This window comes from Sinocyclocheilus anshuiensis, unplaced genomic scaffold (assembly GCF_001515605.1).
Source record: "Sinocyclocheilus anshuiensis isolate Anshui unplaced genomic scaffold, SAMN03320099.WGS_v1.1 scaffold205, whole genome shotgun sequence".
NCBI classification, from domain to species: Eukaryota; Metazoa; Chordata; class Actinopteri; order Cypriniformes; family Cyprinidae; genus Sinocyclocheilus; species Sinocyclocheilus anshuiensis.
In genome coordinates this window covers 285956-309885 of record NW_015536497.1, presented here as the reverse complement: position 1 = coordinate 309885, position 23930 = coordinate 285956, and the positions used below count along the sequence as shown (strand labels likewise).

Genomic DNA, 23930 nt, shown 5'->3' with positions numbered 1-23930 from the left:
TATATATATATATATATATATATATATATTTATTTATTTATTTTTAGGATTTTTTGATGAATGGAATGTTCAAAATAACATAATTTAACTCTTGCAACATTATAAAATTATTTAGTATCATTTTTGACTAATTGAATGTGTCCTTGCTGAATGAAAGTATTAATTTCTTTAGAAGAAAATCTTACTGACCCCAAACCTTTGAACAGTAATTTCATATGAAACCAAGTGGCATGATCTGCAGCCCTTCTCAAGGCTAACTTTACATTTCTGAGGCATTTTTGCGTTTACTTTTATTGAAACCAAATGTATTTTAGTGAATGAATGAGATCAGTTCCCCTAAAGCTGGTACAGATGTTTTATATACCTTTTGTTTTATTTAATTTTGAATACCAGAAAGTGTTTGAATCTTTAACTAAACTTTTCTACAAAGAAACAAACAATCTTGTTTTGCTTAGTTTGTTTGTGCCAGTTTTCTTGAAATGTTTTTAAGTGTCACTTAAGTGCTCTGGTTCCACAGTTTGTACAGAACATCAAGTGAGATGAGTTGTTTGGGATTAATAGCATGATAATTTATTGTAGAAACTCCTATTATTGCATATGAAGACAGCAACTGTATGTGGCTCTTTTAAGAGTGCTTTCACACTAGCTCTTTTGGTGTGCCCCTGGTCCGATTGACGTCAGAGTTTGGCAGTTTGGATGATGTGAACGCTGTCTTCCAAACGCGGGTGTGCACCTGAGAACCATACCCGAGTCTGCTTAAAAGGAGTAATCTGGGTTATGGTTCAAGTGAACGCCGGTACAGAGTTTTAAAATGTGTGTTTGTCTGTGTTTCACTCACTTTCCTGACAAGCGTGACTGACACGCTGCAAACAGAGAGCTGTTTATCTAATTTCTGTTTGCCTTCAGTATTTTTTAGAGCATTTGCAGTACATTCGTAAGACAAGACGTAAGTGCCGTTATGTACTGAAGCTTTGGAAACCAAACCAACGGTTCAAAAACAAATATAAAAGTGAAGAGAGCAATGCTACGCATTTTGCCGCCTTCTCCTGTGCCATTGTTACTAAGCAGCGGGGGAAACAGGAAGCGGGGAGCAATAAAACTCAGGTTCGGACCAGGCAATCGAACCAAGTGTGAAAGCACCCTAATAGTAGAGCACGTGCAGCACTGTTTTTTGCCAAGTAAACGCATCTGCCTTGAAATACTATGATAGTATTTTAGTATGTTTCAGATTTTCAATTTGACCAATCCTTTCCAATACAGATTATTTTTTGTCTCATCTAATATATCTATTTATTTGTTTTTCCTTTTACGATTCTCCCAGCCTACTTTTATCTGTCCTCAGGTGAGTAATGGACCCTTGACAGGCTCTAGGAAGCGGCCGTCAGAGGGAAATTACGAGAAGGAGAAGGACGTGTGCATCCAGCTCTTTGATCAGTGGTCTGAGGCGGACCAGGTGGAGTTTGTGGAACACCTGATCTCACGAATGTGCCATTACCAACATGGCCACATAAACTCCTACCTCAAACCCATGCTCCAAAGGGACTTCATTACGGCACTGCCAGGTATGACACGCAGTCCTTATTCTGAAGATGCTATTTTTGATGGAGGGTATGCCCAACTCCATTATAAAACATAACCTTAAGATTAAATAGACCATGTATGTCTTGGCCTGTTTTAGTATCTCTTGATTTGAAATCACTTCAATTGCAATAAAATAAAATGTATGTGAATGTGATTTTATGCTGATGTTAAGAAAGATGAGATATTCTTGAACTTTTTTTTTTTTTCACTGAAATCCTGCTTGTATAGCTTTCAACTCTTACACCCTGGTATTTAAACTCAATCTCAATTTGTCTTCCAGCTCAGGGTCTGGATCATATAGCGGAGAACATCTTGTCCTTCCTGGACGCACGCTCGCTTTGTTCGGCTGAGCTGGTGTGTAAAGAATGGCAGCGTGTGATATCCGAAGGCATGTTATGGAAGAAGCTGATCGAGAGGATGGTTCGGACAGACCCACTGTGGAAGGGCCTTTCAGAGAGACACCAGTGGTGAGTGCTGATATGACTGTTTACATCTTCCCCCCCCCGCCCAAGCCCCCTCATTTATACATGAGGTTTAAGAACAACCTGATCATTATCTTTCAGTGGTGTAATTCTCCACCAGACATGCTGGGAACCTCCATTTAGACTGTCTTGTACATCTTATTTGGCCTTGAATTATGAAGATGCTTGTTTATGTCAGTTTATCAGGGATGTTTATTGCTGTTTCCTTCACAGGGAAAAATACCTGTTCAAGAACCGCACAACAGAAGTTCCTCCAAACTCATACTACCGCTCTCTTTATCCAAAAATCATTCAGGACATTGAGGTGGGCAAAGCAACCATCGCTTCTTTCTCGCTTGTCCTTTTATAAATGTAATGCGATGTTAGATCTTGTCTGCTCATGTCAGCATTTTTAAAGAAAGGAAGGTAGTAACTTGGAGCGTTTGTTTGTTCATTTGAACGAGCAGGACCAGTGATTACACCTCAGGGGTAGGCGGCAGGCCTCATGTGACCCAGCTCTTTGTCTTCTTCATAGCAGCCCTCTGAGTAGTCAGAGTATGCAGCCATCAGCTATTTTAATACTACATTTTCAAATGTAATGATGAAATGGGACACTTTTTTTAGTTCATGTTCATGCATAATCGTTTTTGATCAAATAAATTAGATATGCCTCTTAGCAGTAACTAAATTGCTGATATGTGACGTTTCTGTTTCCAGACCATCGAGGCAAACTGGAGGTGTGGCCGACATAACCTGCAGAGGATCCAGTGTAGGTCGGAGAACAGCAAAGGTGTTTACTGTCTCCAGTATGATGACGAAAAGATCATCAGCGGTCTACGCGATAACTCCATCAAGGTGCAACAGCGCTCTGCCAGTGTATTTCTTGTGAACCTCCTGTGGGTTTAGTGAAGTCATCAGCAGCAAAAACCACAAAGTCTGAGTGCATCACTACACAGGTGTCATTTAAAAAACACAAACCACATCTGACCTCAAGCGTGTTCTTGTGAATTATGCTAATGACGTGTTTAATCACATTTTGCAAATGCGTGATTTTTGACCGTTTAGAGGAACATGGATTCTGCTAACAAGAGGATTTCGGATGGAGGGATAGTTTTAAAGCTCTTTAAACAGAAACATGCTCGAGGTTTAGATTTACACCAAATCTCTTCCCTACTGTATTATAATACTGAAACTATAGAGAGGACATTGAAATGGGTGAAATGATTCAAGTCACACTTTCTAAGGCAACAGTGACTATTGATACTGGTTATATATAGGGGTATGTTAAATTTTCTTACTCATAGTACTAAACTGTGTGGTAAAATCCCATGATCTTACTGCTCTTGTTGTGGGAGAGAATTTCAGCAAGTGTATCTCTAGGGATGTGTCGTAGGTGACAATATCAGTAAAAAGTTATTGCGAGGACCCTCTTTGAATCGCTCTTTATTCTTCTCCAAAGTGAATCACATTTTTGAGGTCCTAAACCTGCTCAAACTTACAAAACTTTGCACACGCATCAGAACTGGCAAAAATGTATGTCTGATATGGGTTTCAGAATTGGTCATCAACGGTACGTTTCACGTACGTGTACGAAATTTGGTACATGCATGTAATATCCCAATACCTACAAAAAAGTCTCTTGGAGAGAAGTCTTAAACGCAACAGGAAGTCAGCCATTTTGAATTTCCTCTACGATTTTTGTGCAGTTTTTGCCATTTTCAGGCCTCATACTTTAACTAACTCAGTTTTAATCGGATCATCTTCAAATTTGGTGAGTGTAATCATAAGGCCTTTGCAATGCTAAATTGCGAAGATCTTCAGTTTTCGTCGCAGAGTGTATCCCTGGCAGCCTGACAAATTTCAATGTTTTTACATAAAACAGGAAGTTGCTGTAACTCAGGCAAACAATGTCCAATCTGCCCCAAACTTCACACGTTTGATAGGAGGTTTGTCCTGAACACGTCCATGCCCATATTCAGTTATAGTCATAGCGCCACCTGCTGGCAACAGGAAGTGACATGTTTAACACTGCTATGGACTCCTAGAATCATTCAGTAAGGAAACACTGTTGTGTGTTGCTCGGAGATGCACGACTGTTCTGCTGTGGCTTTGCTTAGAACAATTTTCATTAGTGAAATGGAGCAAAAATGGTCAATAACGTGTCTAAAATGTAATTCGGTTAATATTACATACTTGTTTATTGAACTACTGTTGTATAATATCAATGTCACATTTGCAATCATGCTGATAGTTGGGAAAACATCACTCTTGGTCGTGTGATGTTGCTTACCTGCATCATATATTATATAGAATCTTTTTTGGGGGGTTTTCTACCGCAGTATGTTTGTTCATTTGTGTGTGTTTAGTTCTGATTTTTCCGCAAGTCAGGCTGCGAGAGCCTTGATACTGTCAATAAATTATCTGTTATCAGTCACCGTTTACACTGAAATTAATCAAATCAGAATCATTCTTGCCAAAGTTTCAGTGCTGCCCTAGTTATTGTTTATTGACGTTTTAATCATGTTACTTGTCCGGTCAGGCAAGTAAAATTCTCTTCCACTTGCCCCTTCACAAAATCCACATGTCCCGGACAAGCGTTATGTTGAGCCCTGCTAGCAACATGGTAGAAACATGTTAAACCATTCTAGCAACATTTAGCTAACTGTTCAAACATGCTATTAATGGCATGAAACTGGAAGTTGTTGTAACTCAAACATACATTGTCCAATCCGCCCCAAGTTTAACAATTTTGAGGTCTGTTGTCAACAGGAACTGGCATATTTTACACAAACTCAAACAAGCAATGTCAAATCTGCCCTAAACTTCACATGTTTTATAAGAGTCCCGGCTTGAAGACATAATCATGCCAAAACATTTTTTAATGATTAGTCTAATCTAGTTAACAGAAGTTTATATTTGACATTGTGAAATTCTTGATGTTTGAAGTTGTAAAAAGATGTCTTATGTGTTCGCATATAGATATGGGATAAACAGACTCTGGAGTGTTTGAAGATCCTTACGGGGCACACAGGCTCTGTGCTGTGTCTGCAATACGATGAGAGAGTCATTGTTACCGGCTCCTCTGATTCCACTGTCAGGTCAGATTTCTATCATTCTCTCACTCTCTATAAGTCCTCTGTTCATTTTTTTTCCAGTCCCCCCCATCACTCCACATGTCTGTTCAGCTGGAATGAATAAGGGACTGATAAAATCAGGTCTGACTTTGCTTGCCTTCTCTTTTTACCCAGAGTGTGGGATGTGAACTCGGGGGAGGTTCTGAACACTTTGATCCATCACAACGAGGCTGTGCTCCACCTGCGATTCTGTAACGGGCTGATGGTCACCTGCTCGAAGGATCGCTCCATCGCCGTGTGGGACATGGCCTCTCCTACTGACATCAGTCTCCGCCGGGTCCTCGTCGGACACAGGGCTGCCGTCAATGTGGTCGACTTTGACGACAAGTACATTGTCTCTGCCTCTGGGGATCGGACCATAAAGGTCAGCACTCTGATCTCTGAATGACTGTTATCAGCTGTCAATCAAACCACAAATCAGTGCTCTTAGAGTTTTATCAGATTTCATATGTATTATACCCCAATACATATCATTCAGACCCTGTCCTATCTAAGTGTGTTGGTTCTTGGCAATAATAAGCTGAGTGGACTAGACTATATTGTCATGCAGCTAGACTTTTACTGACTATTCGGCTGTCTGCTTGTTTAGTCCAAAGCACAGAATTTCCCAGCAGAGGGTAGCAGTGTAATATTTTCTTAATTCTCTGTAAACTGCAGAAGCGCTATAGTCTGCTGCTCTTGCCCAGAGTCCTTCAGCACTCGTGTTCTCTAGCAGCTCTAGATGCGGGATTCGGGGCAGTTGGGATTCCAGCACTGATCCAACCCACCCATCACTCTGGGAGGGGTGCCAAGTCTTTCTGCATCCCCCACCCTATCAAAACATTCCCCAAATAATGAGGCAGGGCAGTAAGGGCTGGTGTGTGTGTAGGTGTCTAGAGGTGTTTTCTCATGTGCACACACATGGCTTCCTGAGTTTAAATGTACTGGTATTTTATTAAATATGCCTGTGGATTATTCTAAAGAAAGATGGCAGTGATTGGGAACAGATTTAATGTGTTTAATGTTTAATCCTGTTGTGTGATGTAATGTGTTCTGCAGGTGTGGAGTACAAGCACCTGTGAGTTTGTTCGGACACTAAATGGTCATAAGCGAGGAATTGCCTGCCTGCAGTACAGAGACAGACTTGTGGTCAGCGGCTCCTCAGACAACACCATCAGGTGTGTGTGAACAAGCAATCATTCAAGCTTGTTTAATAGTAGTTGAGTGAATTTCAAGAAACGTGTCAAATATACAGGTGACATTTCCCCCAGGACAATTAAGTACACTTTTAACTGTAAAATGTTGTTGTTATAGCAATGATTTTCTATTATTATATAATGTAATAAAAATATCAGAATGATTTCTGAAGGATCATGTGACACTGAAGACTGGAGGAATGGCTGAAAATTCAGCTTTGCATCACAAGAATAAATTCCATTTTAAAATATTTACAAATAAAAGTTTTATGTTTCATGTATTACTGTTTTACTGTATTTTGATCAAATAAATATAGCCTTTGTGAGCATAAGATACTTTGTTCAAAACATTCTGCTTGAACTAAGTTTAAGTGTTCTTTAATGTAATGACAATAAGACTAATTCTCGAGTTTTAATTAAAATAATGTGCAAAAAATCAAAAATGGTTTCAGCCAGTTAGTATTCTTTACTTGTATGATTTATTTTTTTCACAAAATTTGTGTTAATCTCTTTCTCCAGGCTGTGGGATATTGAGTGTGGAGCTTGCTTGCGGGTTTTGGAAGGGCACGAGGAACTTGTTCGCTGTATTCGCTTTGATAACAAGCGGATCGTGAGTGGAGCGTATGACGGGTACGCCTGAGTCTGATTAGTTCAAAGTTGAAAGTTTTATTGTCATTTTTTCAGACCTGCCAACCTGTACTCCTTTTGCGTAGCGGGTATGCATTTTGACCTCAAAGTACACTGGTACGATTTGTCACTCTAAGCTACGCAAAAACCTGGTGACGGCTCTGTCCACGCGCAGTACTCAAATCAAGCAACAGCAAAAGAAGAGTTCGACCAATCGGAGTGCTGAGTTCATTCCCCAAATAGGAAGCATGGAGGATTGACAAATGCGTAAGGGCTATCATTAAAACGAGACTGCAAATTGACAGCAACACAACATCCTGCTTGATCCCCCTTCCACTCCTGCCATCTGACTGATTTCTTAAGCGAAGACAGTACAGTCACAATTTCGTTTTTTTTTTTTTTTTTTTCAGTTTTGCAGAAATTTGCACAAATAAAATTATGCACAAATAAAGTTAATACCATATGAGTGGGGCAGGGCAGTGTCTATGGTAACATATTAAACTGTAAAATGACTAAAGCGTGATTTACAGTTCAAATACAGGTTTCACAAAAACAGTTTTATAAAATGATAAACTAAACTTTCAGCCTGTAAACCATCCAGAAAATGGATCAAAGTATCAATTATTATATTAATTAAATAACATTGATTTTCGCTTGGTCTGAACAAAAACAGCAGACGGGCTTATTGAACATGCAAATTGATAGGTAGAGCTTTTGGAATGGCAGAAATACAGCGGTTTCCCAGGTAATGGCTGTACACAAAACAGAGCAGCACCTAACTCTGAAATGTGCAGAGCTGATGATTATTTAATGAAATCACAGCCTTTTGAAGTTCAATCGTCACATTAAGCCATATCGCAATTCTGCTCTTTCCGTCCCCAAATTTAAGGCATATTGAAATCATAAGAATTTCTTATACCATTTAAGACTCTTTATGGCCTTAAATTTGACAACTAAATGTAAGACTTTGTAAGGACCTGCGGAAACCCTGTAAACTGAAACCACTCTTTTATTTGAAAAGAAAAAAAAAATGTTTTACAAAAATCGGCAAACTGCAGCAAAGCTGGGAGTCATGCACAATCCACTCATCAAATAAGAGACTGAGGGGAAGTTCTTGTAAAAAGTCTAAAAAAAAATTAAGTTTGTAACATTGGAGATTGAAATGCACATCTTAAAATAAATATATTAGCAAACTCTTTCCTTGATCTCCTCACACTGCTGTTGCAGGAATGTAGTGTAGTCTGGGGGATTAAATTTAAGCAGAGTTTTTAAAATTTTTTTTTATCTGGATCTATTATGGCTGGTTTATTCCTTGCCATGATGTGAATAATCTCTTTATTCTCACATCTTTAATTGCGGAGTTGGATTTGTCTGCTCCCTGTGCTCTGGTCATTAATCTGATACATAAGCAGTGCACAATACCCACACTGCTGAGGGAGCAGTCACTTTTAATCCCACAAAGCCCACAATTGAATCACAGATTATCTGTAGATTATGTGTGAAATCGCCTCTAAAGCTGCTTTACAACATAAGAATTAGAGAGGGCATTTTAACCGATGTACCATAGATTTATGATGGTCATATTTTTTTGTGCATTTTCTAATGTGTTTTAATATGTTTGTGTGTGTATGCAGTAAAATTAAAGTATGGGACCTACAAGCTGCTCTCGATCCACGAGCCCCAGCCAGCACTCTGTGCCTACGTACACTAGTGGTGAGTTTCCACACAGCGCTTAAAGGGATGGTTCACCCAAAAATGAAAATTTTATGTTTATCTGTTTACCCCCAGGGCATCCAAGATGTAGGTGGCTTTGTTTCTTCAGTAAAACACAAATGAAGATTTTTAAATCAAACCGTTGCAGTCTGTCAGTCATATAATGGAAGTGAATGGGAATCACGGCTTTGAGAGTCAAAAAAACATACACAAACAAAACCAAATTAAACCCTGCGGATCGTGATGATACATTGTTGTGTAAAGACACAAAAGGATCGGTCTGTGCAAGAAACTGAACAGTATTTATATTGTTTTTTTACCTCTTGATTCACCGCAATGTCCGAACTGTCCTGCGATCCGCCGTAAAGCCAAAGCCATGATTCCCATTCACTTCCATTATATGACTGACAGACTGCAACGATTTGAGTTAAAAATCGTTGTTTGTGTTCTTCTGAAGAATCTTGGATGCCCTGGGGGTAAGCAGATAAATATCAACTTTTCATTTTTGGGTGTACTATCCCTTTAAGAACCCTTATACATGCTCTCAATTCATTTTCTTTAAACATCTGTCTTGTTTATTCAGGCTCTCAAGTATTTTTTTTTTTTTTAAGGACAAATCTTTAAATGTGTACAATACAACAAAATTTGCAACGTTGCTATCAATAATCTCAAATGCCCAAATATCAGCCGATTAATTGCTGTTATTTACTCCTGACAGTCTCTAATCTGTTACTCATCTCAGTCATGTGTAGTTAATCAGCCCTCTGCATTGTCACACATTGTTGTGAAAGGATTGTTTTAATAGTAGTCTGTCTGCGTGTAGGAACATTCTGGCCGAGTGTTCCGGCTCCAATTCGATGAGTTCCAGATCATCAGCAGTTCCCACGATGACACTATCCTTATCTGGGACTTCCTCAATGTGTTGACCAACGGGCAGACGGAAGGACGATCGCCATCCCGCACGTATACCTACATATCCAGATAGCAGGTAGCACATGTTTTGACTGGATTTTATTGAAGATCACACACATCAGAATACAAAATCTAACTTACATGCATGTGATCTCATGACAGGGAAGCCTTGGTGGCATGCGGAGTGTGTGCGAGTGTGTGTGGGGACTGTTCGGGTGACCCAGTCTCTGTGGAAGTGTGCCAGGATCAAAGGTTGAGGAACGCCACCACCACCCCCCCTCAACTTCACCCTCCTCTCTCCATCTGTCCATTTTATTTCTCCCCCTCTTCAGTCGTTTTGAGGGCCGCCCCACAACACAAACTGCGTCAGTTCTCTTTCTCCCTCTCTGTGGAGGAGGAGGCGGAGAAAAGATGGAGAGAGCAATGCCATTAAGCAGAGAACGTAAGGGTGGGCGTGGAGCCCCCCTCACCCCTGCCACTGCGTACAGAGTGACCGCTGCCCCGGCTCCACCCCCTGGGCCCATGAACTCTGTATCTATCTTTTGTTTGTTTTTATTTTTATTGATTAAACCAGAAAAATGAAAAACTAAAGGGAGAAGGCAAGGTGTGAGTGCCTTCCTTCCCTCAGGACTGTTCTGCATGAATGATTGAGCGATGGGACGTGGAATGTGTGCTGGTCAACCCCTCGGTTTCTGTCTTACGTTTTTTTGTTTTTTTATGCTTTTCCCTTTTTTTTTTTCTTTTTTTTTTTTTAAGTTGGGAAATTGACTTCATATTTTCTTTTGTTGTGAAATTGTATGAATAATTGTAGTTTTTTGACTCTTCTCCTGATATGTCCCTCCATTTCTCATTTTTAGCTCTGTCCGTCTCGTTCCCCTTTTCACTGTCTGCTCGTCTAGGTTCTGAATGACCCATAACTGATCTGAATTTAGTTGTAAACAGAATCGTCTCGTCTAAAATGGTGTTGTATATTGCAAAGATTTTTTTAAAGAAAAAAAAAAGCGTTATTAATAAGAATAAAGTACTTGACTGTGAAGGAGTGTTAAGAAGCTTGCACAATCGCCTTGTTTTTCGTGTGTGTGTTTGTATGCATGATTCGCCCTTTTGAGATAAAGGCTTTTCGATAGGCCCAGATTTCAGTAACCTGCCGCAGCGCCTGCCAAGTCCTCCAGAAATCGCAGGGCTGCTGTTCAAATATTTAAGTTTACCTCCTGCTCCGAATATGTGGAAATTGGCAGTACTGTCATTTTCGTCTTATTTGAGTTCAGCTTTCCTTATGAACGCCACCATGGCAACAGCCACAATACGAGCCCAGTTTGGGTAAATCATTTCAGTGCTGTAGCAATTCAAAAAATGTTTGAATGCAGAGCAATATTTTAGTCTGAAATCTCAAGAATCACAAAGTTCCGTTCTGTGCGAACTTCAGAATGGAATTCCATTTGAAATAAGGCATTAGACTGAATTATGGCAGGCTGCTGTCAGATTGTGAGACATAAGGGTGGATGTGAGCGAGATGGAGACATTATAAAGAGGGAGGATCAAAGTCAGTCTTCAGACGGGGGAGAGCGAGGCGACTACTGCCCAAAATGGGTGATCCGGAATGCAGTAGATGTCTAGAGTACAGACAAAATCTCAAAACAGCCCTTATACATGTTTACTTTTGAGAAAACTTCTCAGTTTTGTTCTTATTGTTTAGCTTTCTTGTTGTTTGGAACTCTTATGATAGTTACACTAGTTCTAGCCTCTATTACACGGTTTGCAAGTGTGCATTTTAGGGTTGTAGTTTATACCCTCTGGGTCCACCAGGTGGCAATAAAACTGCTGGAGAGCACAGGAGAGTTTGGACCCCAAAATACACCAATGTTCAGGGTAATGGTGTCGTGGAACAGATAAAACCCACTGATCAATGCATCCACAAAATAAATATTTTAATAGTATGAATGGTATCAAAATATTTCATCTCTCAAGACTTCACCAGCCCCAAGTGGTTTTGGGACAGTAATTTGCAACATTTAGCATTACAACACTTGCAGGGCTGGAAGCTCCAGGGTCAGTTCAAATAACTACTCTGATACATTTAACTCTCTAGAGTGAAAATCAACTCATGTTGGGACCAGTAATGGACATTTTGTTTTAAAACAGCCATGAACATCAGTGCAGATCAGTGCTCACAAATGTTGTCTTTTATAGGCCCCTTTTTCATACTTTCTTTTGTGGATTGTGGGGGATTTTACCGTCTTATTAGTGGTCAGGATATTTAATTTGGCATTCTGTGCTGTTAAATTATATTTACACTACTGTTCAAATGTTACCGTTCATTACATTTTTTTTCTTCAAGAAAGAACTTTTATTCAGCAAAGATGCATTGAATTGATCAATCGTAATATTAAAGACTGTTATACTGTACTTTCGTACTTTTGATTTCCACAAAAATATGGACCAGCACAACTGTTTTCAACATAGATAGCAATAAGAAATCAGCATATTAGAATGATTTCTGAAGGACCGTGTGACACTGAAGACTGGAGGAATGGCTGCTGAAAATTCAGCTTTGCATCACAGAAATAAATTACATTTTAAAATATATTAAGATAGAGAAGTTACTGTAAATTGTAATTGTTTAACAATATTTCCTTTTTTTCTGTATTTTTTATCTTTTTGAGCATCTTTCAAAAACATTTAAAAATCTTACCAACCCCAAACTTATGAACGGTAGTGTATATCACTCCCTTTAAATATCACTTTTTCATTGGATGAATATGAAAGACTCTCGATGCTCCTGGTGAAATGTGAAGTATCTGAGGCAAAAAAAAAAAACTACACCTTCACCAGAAGGTCTAATAGGATTTTCTTGACAAATACATTCTGAGTGACTTTGTTTCTTGTTTACAATCTCATGGCTCTTATAGGACCAAGGTTGACATTTGATAAGTTCACAAAGCAGGTCCTTTAATCGCCCTTTTGGTCATAAGCATCCAAGTCGCCAAGTCTCAGCTAATGCACATTATGCCGCGCACTTACCAGTTTTCCAGCCATACAACTCAACGCAAGTAAAGCTCTTTGCTCTTTTATGGTGGGACAAATCAAAGCTGTGGCACTGGACATTAGAGGGGAATTCTTTGGCCTCTGAAGTGCTTGGTCCCCTTGTTGTCAGGGTTTAGAGACTGGACACTTGCCCAGGAGTCTTTGGTAATATTTGCATGATTACACAATGTTTAAGCAACTCTGTCCTTCGACTGTGACTTCTACCGAGAGGTCGGTCCTAAAGCCTAACCTACTTGCGTTTTAAGGAAAAGCGTCTCTCTAGATCCTCTGTAAGAAATTATCTTTGCGCAACAGTCAGTGTTTGTTGTATTATTGGAGTGCTGGAGGAGAGGTGGAGGTCTGCTGGACTCTTTTGCTCCTCTTGCTGACCGTGGTAAAGCTGCAGGGCTGCAGGTCAGGCTGCTCTCCTGAAGGGAAGCGTTTCATGAAATGCACGTCTCGCTGGTTGGGTAACGTGTTCGGACCTCTGCGCGGTCGGCCCCTTTTGGTGAAGCCAATGTACCAGCCCACGTAGCGTGCTGACATCCAAGCGGTGTAGTTATTCTCAAGCATTATCTCGATGAAAATGCAGCCTCCGTTTACGTTGCTGTCTTTCTGGAATGGAAGAACGTATGCATTTTCTTTAAAAAAAGAGCCATGTTTAATATACACTCACCGGCCACTTTATTAGGTACACCTGTTCAACTGCTCATTAACTGCTCATTATGGCAGCAACTGCATTTAGGCATGTAGACATGGTCAAGACAATGTGCTGATGTTCAAACCGACCATCAGAATGGGGAAGAAAGGTGATTTATGTGACGTGGTTGTTGGTGCCAGATGGGCTGCTCGTTGTGGATTTGTGTGCCATGTCACAAAGTTCAAATCATCTCACACTGTTTACTTGATCCTTGTTGAATCTATGCCACAAAGAATTAAGGTAGTTCTGAAGGCAAAAATGGGTCCGACCTGGTACTAGCAAGGTGTAGCCTACCTAATAAAGTGGCTGGATAATGTATCTCCAGATATATCGCTATATTTGGTCCATAATCTATTCTAAAAATTTCATTTTGCAAAAATAAGCTTACTTAAATTTTGATCTCACTGGAATTTTTGTGAAACAAGCTCGTTATTGCCAGCTTTTAAGAGTCCAACAAAGATGTGCGTTTTATGGGGGTTTCACACTGACAAGTGACCTCAGGTTGTTTCAAATCAGTGTGTGAACAGCTCTTCAGAGCGTGAATGATTTAAAGGATGCAGGCCCTACAATATCAAGTACAGCCATTTTTCAGTAACTCACCTTGCCCACAAGCTTCCCCTTACGGTTCATGCACAAGTAGTAGTTTGTCTCTTTTCCTCTTATTCTCACTTGACTCCCAAAGGTGTCGGCCTCCACCACGAGCTGGGCTTGTGAAGAAACACAAAAATACAAACATACAGGAATATAAATGAACATAACTGACACTGAAATGCATTCGATGCACTGTCATAGAAATTACAGTTTATCATTAGAGTTTAGCAAGACAACTATCGTTGGCAGATGATTTTTTTTAACTTCAGGTTGTAGCATAGAAGTGTGTTAATCCTAGCAGATTGTATAATTTAATATACATTTACACATTAATTTAGCTGAAAATGTTGTCCAAAGTGACTTCAAAAGAGGACGTAACATGATTAATATAAATAAATTGTTAATAAATATAGATAAATTGTTAATTGTTGTATTTATTGTAAATTCCTTATTTCTAGACTTAAAGAATATTATAATTACACAGATAGATAGATAGATAGATAGATAGATATAAATATATATACCACTAATAATAATTCTTATGAATTAATCAGTCAGTCATTAAATTTAATGTGTAGAGGTTGGCTGACACATTCAGACGATTCCTTACCATATTTATCCCCGTCCTCTCCCATGGAGGTGATTTTCTTGCCGAGCACCTGGACGTGTTTTCCGCTTGTCCGACTGTATAGTTGGTAAACCCGATGGTGTTTCCGGCTCAGGCCGTCCCGCACACCTGTCTGATTCTCTACGTGTACTCCAAAGTTTACATTTTCCACCGCTAACACCTGCACAAGCACAGGAGTCAGTCACAAATCACTTTTATTGATTTATGAACTATCAATTGATATATGGTTTTATTATTGGTAACACATGCATACTGTAAGCACCTGTAATGGGCCGTAGAACAGTAACACGACCTGGAAGCATCTGGCCAAAGAGAAATAGAAAAGACACATGTGATTGTGTGACATTTGCATCTGCTCTAGTGGCGTTTCTAACCTTTGTAGCAGAGACTGAGGTTGGATGGCACACCTTTCATTTTTTGTTGAATATCTCTTGTGCATCAAATGCTAAGAAAAAGGCAATTATAATAGGTGCAAATGAAAGCTTAAGTCCTTAGGTAAAAAAGGCACTCAGTATTACAAAATATGTCCCTTTTTAAAATTCATGATATTATTTTAGGTTTGGTTGGCTACAGTTATAAGAGGTAGGAAGAAAAGATGAAAATGTTTATTTTAACTCAAACTAACACCACATGTGAGTGTCTGCATGTATTTAAATATCAATGTTCAGATCCGCTATGAATTGTTAATAATACTTTATACATATGCCAACCAACCTCACTCACTCTCCTTTCCTAAATGATGTCAGCCAGGCATCATAATGTATCACAGGCTTCCAAATCTACCAAAATGTACTTCCCGTCTTCATTAACAACATTAATATATTTGATCGTTCTCTTAATTATTAATCTTTCTCGCAATTATTTTATATAATTTTTAGCTGGAGGGGTTAAGGGCTTTTTGTTTTAACATTTAAAAAAATTATTTATTAATTAATGAATTAACTAATTAAAAGTTGTCCTCATCTTGACAGGTTTCATGGATCAGGAGGGCAAACCCTCAAAAATGATCCACCCTGATTCAACACACTCTGGTTTTCTCTATTTTATGACATTTCTTATTGAACAAAATATTACTACTGATTTTGATATATGGGTAAATGATGCTCATTTTTGTCCAGAAATAATAAGTGCATTAAAGAAATATATAAAAAAAAGTTTAAAAGTTAATCATATATACAATGACATAGAACATGCTGTCAATTTCTGAATTCAAATCACTTTGATCTTTTTTTCTGGGGCTTAACGCAATAAGATCTGAAGATCATAAAAAGTGGGAAAAAAGTGTTTCTTAAAAAAATCTGAAATTATTGAAGAAAGACATTTTTGCATAAGTAGTTTAGTATAATGTTATATTATAAAAAAAAAAAATAATAATTTTTATTTTAAAATATTGAAACACATCTGGCCACATAATTAAAGTCACTGTGGTGTAACTAACATGCAGGAAGCCATTTTGTTATCATGTGTCAAGAAAACCATAAAACAGTAGGGACCCCTTTAGACCATCATGACTGTGCTATGAGTATTAGGTAAAAAAAAAATCAAATATATTAACTTTTAAAACACATTTTTACAGGTTAAATGGACTAAACCAATATTTGTGATATTCATGACTAAAAATATATTTTGAAACTTTAATAGTTTTGCAAAATGTAAATATTTTTGATTGTAGATATTTTCATTTATGGTTACTTTTTAACAAAAACATTTTTAGCAAAGAGTAGCATTTTTAAGCATTAACTATCTTGTTTATTCATTTCAGACATGCTTATTGACCAACACAGGACTTTTACCCTAGTCTAAACAGGATTCAGACCTAGAAAGTCTCATTATCAGTGTGCATGCTGCTGTTATCTGAGAAGACACTGGGTGGGATGTGTTATTATGAGAACCCAGCATCTGCTGAGGCTATCGTCTGACCCAGAGATGGGAAACACAACAAATGCTCAAGCTGGACAAAACGGTGGACCCATCAGTAGATGGAGACTCGCTACAAAACAGCCTTCAACTCATACTGAACAATTACACGCGAAACTTACAGCACGACAGCAGAGGACAGCGTGGACTGCATCGCTCCAGCGCTTCTATCACCCCGGACAGTGAGATCTTTGAGGCGATGGTTTTAAAAGCTGGAGCCAAAACCGGACACAGACCCAGGTGAGCATCTGAGCGCGTGTTGGAGGATTGTTCAGAGAGAGTCTTCTCGCAAGCAAACCTGTTCGGGTGTATACTGGAGAACGACAGGTGAAAAACAGGTCATCCTCCTGTGTGATCCCACACTTCACATGACACACTGACAATAGATGGATATTAAAAAGCTTCCCAGTGTTCCTTCCTGCAGTATCCTCAAGAACGCTGCTGTCTTCCCACAAAACCGCAGAATTCAGGGGTCCTCCTGCCCTTTAAGAAGCCTTTGCTAGATTTTCTCCTTTTCCAGGCTTCTTTTGTTTGGCTGTGGGGTGGAAAGGACCCCTCTCTCGCCACAGGACAGTGCGTTTGCTGAATGAGAAGGAAGCGCAGCTGAAGTGGAACGGAGATGGGCGGGGTGCGCGCAGGGGCAGGGATGATGATGGGACGATGTTTCTAGCTCACTTATCATCACCAAGGTGGGGCGATGGAAGAGAAGCGCTTCGACCGTCCAGCAGTAACCGATTTCAAAACTTTCAGCACTTTAAAACTGCTTACATAAACCGAGTGACCTTTTATTAAAAGGAAAGGGTTCGGGAAGTCTGGACGTCCCGCTGCATTCAGTCGTTAGTTTGTTAATTAAAACGTTGAACTGTTTTGAGAAATACCACGTGCGATAAAGATTCAAGTCCTGTCAGTCTTGGAGAAAAAAGCGGTTTTAATCTACATGCCATGTACATGCCAGTACATGGAGCGGGGCGCCCCCTCATGGTCGCCGCCATGTTGACATCACATTGCCGTGTCATTCAGCTGACCCGGTTACTAATGATAAAAATATTACTTAATGCATTTATTAAGGCTTTTTGCATGAAATTTTTTTTTTAAACAAAACAGGAAAAAAACAAACATACACACAAATCCTCTATAACCAGCAGCCCTGCTAAAAAAAAAATTAAAAAAAAAAACGCAAAACCAGCCTTGGTTAGCTGTTTTTAGCTGGTCATCCAGCCTGGTCATAGCTGGTCAGCAGGCTGGTTTTAGAGGGTTTTTGACCACTTCTTTAGCTGGTCAGTCTGGGAGCTAAAACCAGCTTCCAGCTTAAACCAGCTAAGACCAGCCAACCAGCTGGTTTTAGCTGGGTTTTTTTTCTTTAGCAGGGAGCCCCTACCGGAGTGATAAAACAAACAACTTAGTACAACCAGCAAATATGGTATGATGTCAACGATGAAAATATGTTGTGATTAAATCTAGAATATCCATCATATGGATATAGTGTAAGGTAGAGAAAAACATATGAACAGGAATAAAATGATAAACAAACAAGCAGCAGTAGTTAGCGAACAAAGCTCATGCATCCAAACCAACAGGTGTCAGTATAAAGTGTAAAACCACTGATACTATCTTGGCAAATAAGTACCAGCTAAACCTAAACAAACACTTACTTAGTGCATCCCTTAAAAATTAGATTTCTGTTAAACCTAAAAGGGGTACTGAGCAATATTAGGCCATATTTAAACACTTCAAAATAGAAGAGAGGGTGTGAGAGAGGTATGTAAGCAACAAGTCGTTCCAAAATGAACATTTAACAGGGATTTCAGAAACACCGCCCGTTTCCCCTCCTCCTCTGACCACGATATAACCGCAGACACCCGGGTCAGCCAACAAGCGCCAGCACTGCATGCTTCTCCACCCCCCTTCTCTCGCCCCAGCACCCCTGTGCCCCATCCAGGAGGAGCAATAGATGTGTGCAAGTGAAGGAGAGAGATGTAAATTAGCGGGTAGCTAGACAGGTCACGGCCCGCTTGGCGGTTTTGAACATCCTAAATGAGCCGTGTCACATTTCCAAAATACTATAACTCATTTCCTCTCACCTTAAAAATCCCGTAATTTCCAGAGACAACAGACATTTTTGATTAGTGTAATGGTTTGATATTTCATCTCCACTGGAGAGCATTGAGCAATTAGCAGGTCATCATGATCTGATATTCAATGTATACACACCCAGTTGTGCGAACAGCAGTATTAGAGTATTAGAGTTAGGAAGGCTGGTTGACTGGATCACACTCACCGTTGTGATTGTATAACCTTTTGTACCAGCATTTCTCTGCTCTTTGTCTTTCAGTGTCTGGACTTCAGGCCCTCCACCCAGATTACATTTTTAGATGAAGTCCAGAGATCTTCATGTGAAAGGTATCAAATGCACATTCTTTTAGAACTCTTTTAGAATTTCAACATTCTGTTTTAGTTTTCTTAAAGGAACATTTGTGTTGATTACCACAAAAATAAATAAATATTTCAACTCACTTGTGGAAAAAAATCAAGGTTACAGTGTTTTAAATCCTTTATAAATTGAGCATATTTACTTCCATTTTGAGGCATTTACAATGGAAGTAAATGGGACAAAGATTTTGGGAGGATTTAAAAGCAGAAATGTGACACAATTTTATAAAAAAGCACTTAAATAGTTCTGTTAAAACTTGTGCATTCTTTGAGCTGTAAATCTATTTAATTAATCATTTTTAGGATTATTTTAAAGGTTTAGGGTTTATGGCATTGCATTGTCATGTTGGCAAAGCAGTAAAACTGAATATAACATTACGAAGAACATTTTAGGAAGTAATTTTTTCACACAGAAATAACATTAACATATATTGTGACTATACTATTGAAACAGTGAGTATTTTAACGTTTACAGATTGGCCAACACACTCTCATAGCAATTTGTAACTATTTTATGTTTTGGCAAATTGGTGCCTAATTCATATCAGTTCGTAAAATCTCTCTCATACCCAACTGATGGTTATGTTTTTATTTTCTTAAAATTGTTTGTTTCCATATGAATCACATCATACAAATTTATACGAAATTGCTACTAACTCGTTGGTAGCCAAACAGTTGATGGTAACCATTGACTTCCATAGTATTGGAAGAAAGTACTACGGCAGTCAATGGCTACCGTCAACTGTTTGGTTACCAACATTCTTCAAAATATCTTCTTTTTCTATCTTCAACAGAAGAAAGAAACTCATACAGGTTTGGAACAACTTGAGAGAGAGTAAATGGTGACAGAATTTACATTTTTGGTGAACTGTCTCTTTAAGTTTTCTCATGAGATTGGGTTGAACTGGCCCCATTCACTTCCATTGTAAGTGCCTCACTGTAAAGGCCAGTTCACACCAAAGATGATAACTATAAAGACAAAGATATAGTATTAAAAATAGTTTTAACTTTAAGCAGAGTCCACGCCACAGCCATAATGATAATGGCACAGAGTAACAATCTCATTGGAATCAGTTTCACAACAATTTTCTTCCAGCTGACGAACGATTAAAACATTGACAGCCAATCAGATTGTGTTTGTGTTGATGCTAGTGTAGTTATCGTTTATAGTTATTGTTCTTGGTGTGAACGGGCCTTTAGACAGAGAAAAGTGGAAATCAACATTATGCCACAACTGTAGTAGACTGAGCATGTCATTTCTCAGATACCAAAGCACTTATGAATATCAATATTTGAAATCAAAGGCTCAGTCAAAGCTCTGGCTGAATGGTTTGAATGTGTTCACAGTCCAGAACCGAGCATAGTTAATCTATTCTCTCAATGGAGTTGGGCCACATGTCACTTCACCACAACAAAGGAGTCAGCTTTGAGTTTGAATAAACACTTTCTCTGCTTTTTCTGCCTGACTGTACCCCACTCCCATTTTTCCTTCTCTGTGTTATTTCTCTTTTGGCCCGTGCTGAAGTATGAGCACTTGTTATGCGTAGATTAGTAGGCCGGGGAGGAAGGGGAAGCGGCGGCAAACTGAAGTCGGCGGAGGGAGACGAAGGTGTAAAAGGGAGTGAAGTGTGAAAAGAAAGGGATAGAGCGATGGAAATAGGAAGCGAGGAGCTGAATGATGGGGTGAAAGTATGATTGTAGAATGACAGAGAAGGAAAGAAGGTCACTGTAGGTAACAGAAACACACGCTGTTTGGCTCACACCCGTTTTTCTTTTGAAACTCAGCTGTGATGGATGTCATCACACTGGCGATTGTGCCCCAAAATGCCTTCCAAATACCTCGCGTGTTTTCAGTGCTTTCACAAGCCCTTTTTTCAGCTTCCCCATGCCCTTACATACGCCACATTGTCATCTCTGGACTCTTTTCCTCGTTCTACGGCTTATTAACCCACACTCGGTCACTTCCCAGCTCGCATTTGCAATGTATAACATCATGAGCTGTCATCACTCCGCTCCCCTTCCCTCCCTCCCGTTTTCCCTCCTTTCTGACTGGGTTAAAACCACAGGTCTCCTCTCTCTCTGTGCGCTGGCGAGAGCACATGACCGCAGCCACTGAACTGCAAGTACGTAAATGGACATTGTCTACCTCTCTGCATAGTGGGAATGAATTTGTTTTAGTGTGCCGACCACATGTCTCTTGTAACCACACAGACACATACTCATGTAGACGGACTTTTTATATGTATTTGTATGCATGTTTGGTTAAATGAGAATCATATTGTCGAGTTACGTAGCCTACTTCCAGCTTCTAATTAATCCAATCTGCCTACAATATGTCGACGAAAACGACATTAGCGCTGCCTAAAACAACTCACCATGTCCAGCTTTCTGTAAGTAGCGAGAGGAAAAAGAATGTGTGTGCGTTTGAATTGCTAATAGGTAGAACTGTTCCTTTGAGCTTTGAGGGAAAAGTGTTTAACATTCAGCCAGGGCCGTCCTCACAGACTGCCCGAATTCCTCAAATCTGTCAGCCGTGCTAGCCAGCTGTCACTCTCGTCTAATTTGCTACATCATTGACCTTAGGGCTTCTGGCAAATAAACATACATATACGCTGACAATAAATAAGTTTTTTGTGTTTTTTTCTGATGCTGGAATGTTGGGTTGCATTATCGTCAAGTTTTGCAAGAGCTGTGCGGCTGCCAGGTGCCTAGCAAACATGCTAGGTTATTCTACAGAGTACATCTGTATATTTTTGGGAACTGTTGTTTTAACCCCAACGGTTTATGCTGCCATTTGAGCAACAACATTGACTCTGCCCTGAATTCATAGAAATGAAGGCTGAGATGAAATAGAAGATGGATAAATACAAATAAGAGCAGGTGCATTCCATAACATAAGAAACGTGTGCGTGTGTGTGTGTGCATCTCTCTCTCTCTCTCTCTCTCTCTCTCTCTCTTCTTTTCTCTGTGTTTTACTCTTAATTTCCATCATCCTCCTAGTACGACAATGAATCCACTGTATTGTCTATCTTTCTGTCTCTCTCTCTCTCTCTCTCTCTCTCTCTCTCTCTCTCTCTATGCACACACACACACACACACACACACACTGTATATATAATTTATTTAAATATCAATTTGTTCTTTAATTTAAATATAATAATATAATAATTATTTATTAATAAATCAATCATATATAATATTTAAAAAAATGTATTATTAGTTTAATATATTACATAAATTATGTAATTTATTGAAACTATGTACACTCTAAAAAATGCTAGGTTGTTTCAATCCATCGTTGGGTCAAATATGGACTAGTGATGTCCGGTTCGCGTATATTAAAATATGATACATTTAATTAAATTCTACAATTTATTTTATAATTTATTAAATTATAAAATTAGATAAAATTATATTAGATAATTTAATTTATTTTTCTCATTTAAGTGCCCGGAATATTTATATTGTTATTATTATTATTATTATTATTATTATTAACAAATGCAATTTTCAAGTAAAATTAACATTTTTACTTTATACGGTACATGCTGTTTACATAATCAGAAACCAATGTGTTATTCTCTTCTGGCCTAAATGTAAGATGAAACATTTGAGGTGAAACAGAATGCATATTAATAAAGTCTTGTGTGTAGGAGTGTTGCTTTTTATGCAGGTAGAGCAGTTGTTGTGAAAGCCTAGATAATGAAATATAATGCATCTGACAGATGTTGGGAGGACACACACATGCACAACCCTGCAGACACACACTCTCTCACACACACACTGAACCCTCTCAAGGTCAAACCCTAATGCACCTCATGTGAATTTGCCAGTCTGTGGTGCTTTCCTCTGGACTCCACCTGCTGATGAGGTTGCACATAGACACTTCAGCTCTTAATGTAGCCTTTTCCATTGTTTTCCATCACATTATGTAGATTTAGTGTTCAAAGAGAACTTATTTAACCATTTAACAATGTTCAGAGAAAGATGTTCAACTATTTTGTGAAAATAACAGCAGATGTGAGATAAAAGGGGGGATTCCAGGAACTCAGGTATGTGTTATTCGGATTTACAATAGCTGAATATATCAAAACAGCTACAATTCACAAATGCATCCAACCATTTAGACGCCTGTTATTAGAGAATTATAGAATCCACACTGCTTAATCTGTAATAACGTAGATCAGGATCGTTTATCTGTTTACTTTATGAAATTGTCTCATATGCAATTTACCATTAAGGCATATCTACAGATGTGCACTTTGTTCTTAAATCAAAATAAACGGGATTGGATAGAGGCGGATTTTTATATAAGAGTTGGTGGTTTGGGCTGAACTGCAACTCCATGATAGTCATTTAGCCCTAAAACATTTTTGAGAACAAAATCTGATTTAAATGCATTGCATGTGGCTGTTTGCCACGTGCCTCATCTGTTTTCGCTTATAATAAGAAAGTTTGACTCAGGAGCACTGCTGCTGCCCCCCTTCGGATGTATAGAGAACTGCTTGAAAAAATATCGTCCAAATGTTTCCATGTTTTGTAATTACTGACATGAAAGCCACTATTTCTAGATATATACAGATTCTTCCTAGAACCGATCGCGTTTTAACTTTTGTTCTGTGTTAAACGTTCTGATCTACAGAGGGTTGGTGTTTCCCATACAGCAAAAATAAATAAATACCAAAAATTATATTTATTTAATGATATTATATTTATTAATATGGAAATATAAAATAAATACTATTTATTAATTGTTTGTTTATATTTGCAATTTATTTGTTATATTTTCAACGTATATTTTAATCTATTTTATTAATAAAGTAAAAAATTGAAAATATATTTATTTAAAATGGTTAAATAAATAAATAAATAATTATTACATTATATTATAATGCAACATGATTAAATATGAAGTTATATTACATTATTACATTTTAATATAATTTAAAATAAATAATGTTTGTTTTGTTTGTTTTATATTTTTTCAGCACACACACACATATACAGTATATATATATATATATATATATATATATA

The 23930-nt window shown here is 38.5% G+C and overlaps 3 protein-coding genes across 4 annotated transcripts in view; 2 read left to right on the top strand and 1 right to left on the bottom strand.

The window, feature by feature from the left end:
- LOC107687420 (F-box/WD repeat-containing protein 11) overlaps nucleotides 1-10659 on the top strand; it is a 14000-nt gene extending 3341 nt beyond the window's left edge. The window contains exons 3-13 of one of the 2 annotated variants that reach the window (XM_016484769.1): nucleotides 1343-1562; nucleotides 1862-2048; nucleotides 2277-2367; nucleotides 2760-2897; nucleotides 5022-5140; nucleotides 5291-5540; nucleotides 6215-6333; nucleotides 6871-6981; nucleotides 8613-8691; nucleotides 9515-9679; nucleotides 9766-10659. In XM_016484769.1, coding sequence (XP_016340255.1) covers nucleotides 1343-1562; nucleotides 1862-2048; nucleotides 2277-2367; nucleotides 2760-2897; nucleotides 5022-5140; nucleotides 5291-5540; nucleotides 6215-6333; nucleotides 6871-6981; nucleotides 8613-8691; nucleotides 9515-9676 — 1476 coding nt within the window. In that variant the 3' untranslated portion in view covers nucleotides 9677-9679; nucleotides 9766-10659. Of the gene's footprint in view, nucleotides 1-1321; nucleotides 1563-1861; nucleotides 2049-2276; nucleotides 2368-2759; nucleotides 2898-5021; nucleotides 5141-5290; nucleotides 5541-6214; nucleotides 6334-6870; nucleotides 6982-8612; nucleotides 8692-9514; nucleotides 9680-9765 lie in introns of both variants that reach the window. The other variant, XM_016484762.1, reaches the window with a different exon arrangement.
- Nucleotides 10660-12385: 1726 nt separating this feature from the next.
- Nucleotides 12386-16664, bottom strand: LOC107687415 (fibroblast growth factor 18-like). The gene is made up of 5 exons (XM_016484748.1): nucleotides 16586-16664; nucleotides 14809-14848; nucleotides 14529-14706; nucleotides 13928-14034; nucleotides 12386-13242 (listed from the first exon to the last, which is right to left on the bottom strand). The coding sequence occupies exons 1-5, from the start codon at nucleotides 16615-16617 to the stop codon at nucleotides 12958-12960; spliced, it is 642 nt and encodes a 213-aa protein (XP_016340234.1). The 5' UTR covers nucleotides 16618-16664; the 3' UTR covers nucleotides 12386-12957.
- Nucleotides 16665-20991: 4327 nt separating this feature from the next.
- The window catches only part of LOC107688350 (protocadherin-10-like), a 12167-nt gene continuing 9228 nt past the window's right edge, over nucleotides 20992-23930 (top strand). The window contains exon 1 of the mRNA XM_016485994.1: nucleotides 20992-21016. The gene's annotated coding sequence lies outside the window, so the exon portion shown is untranslated. The remainder of the gene's footprint in view (nucleotides 21017-23930) is intronic.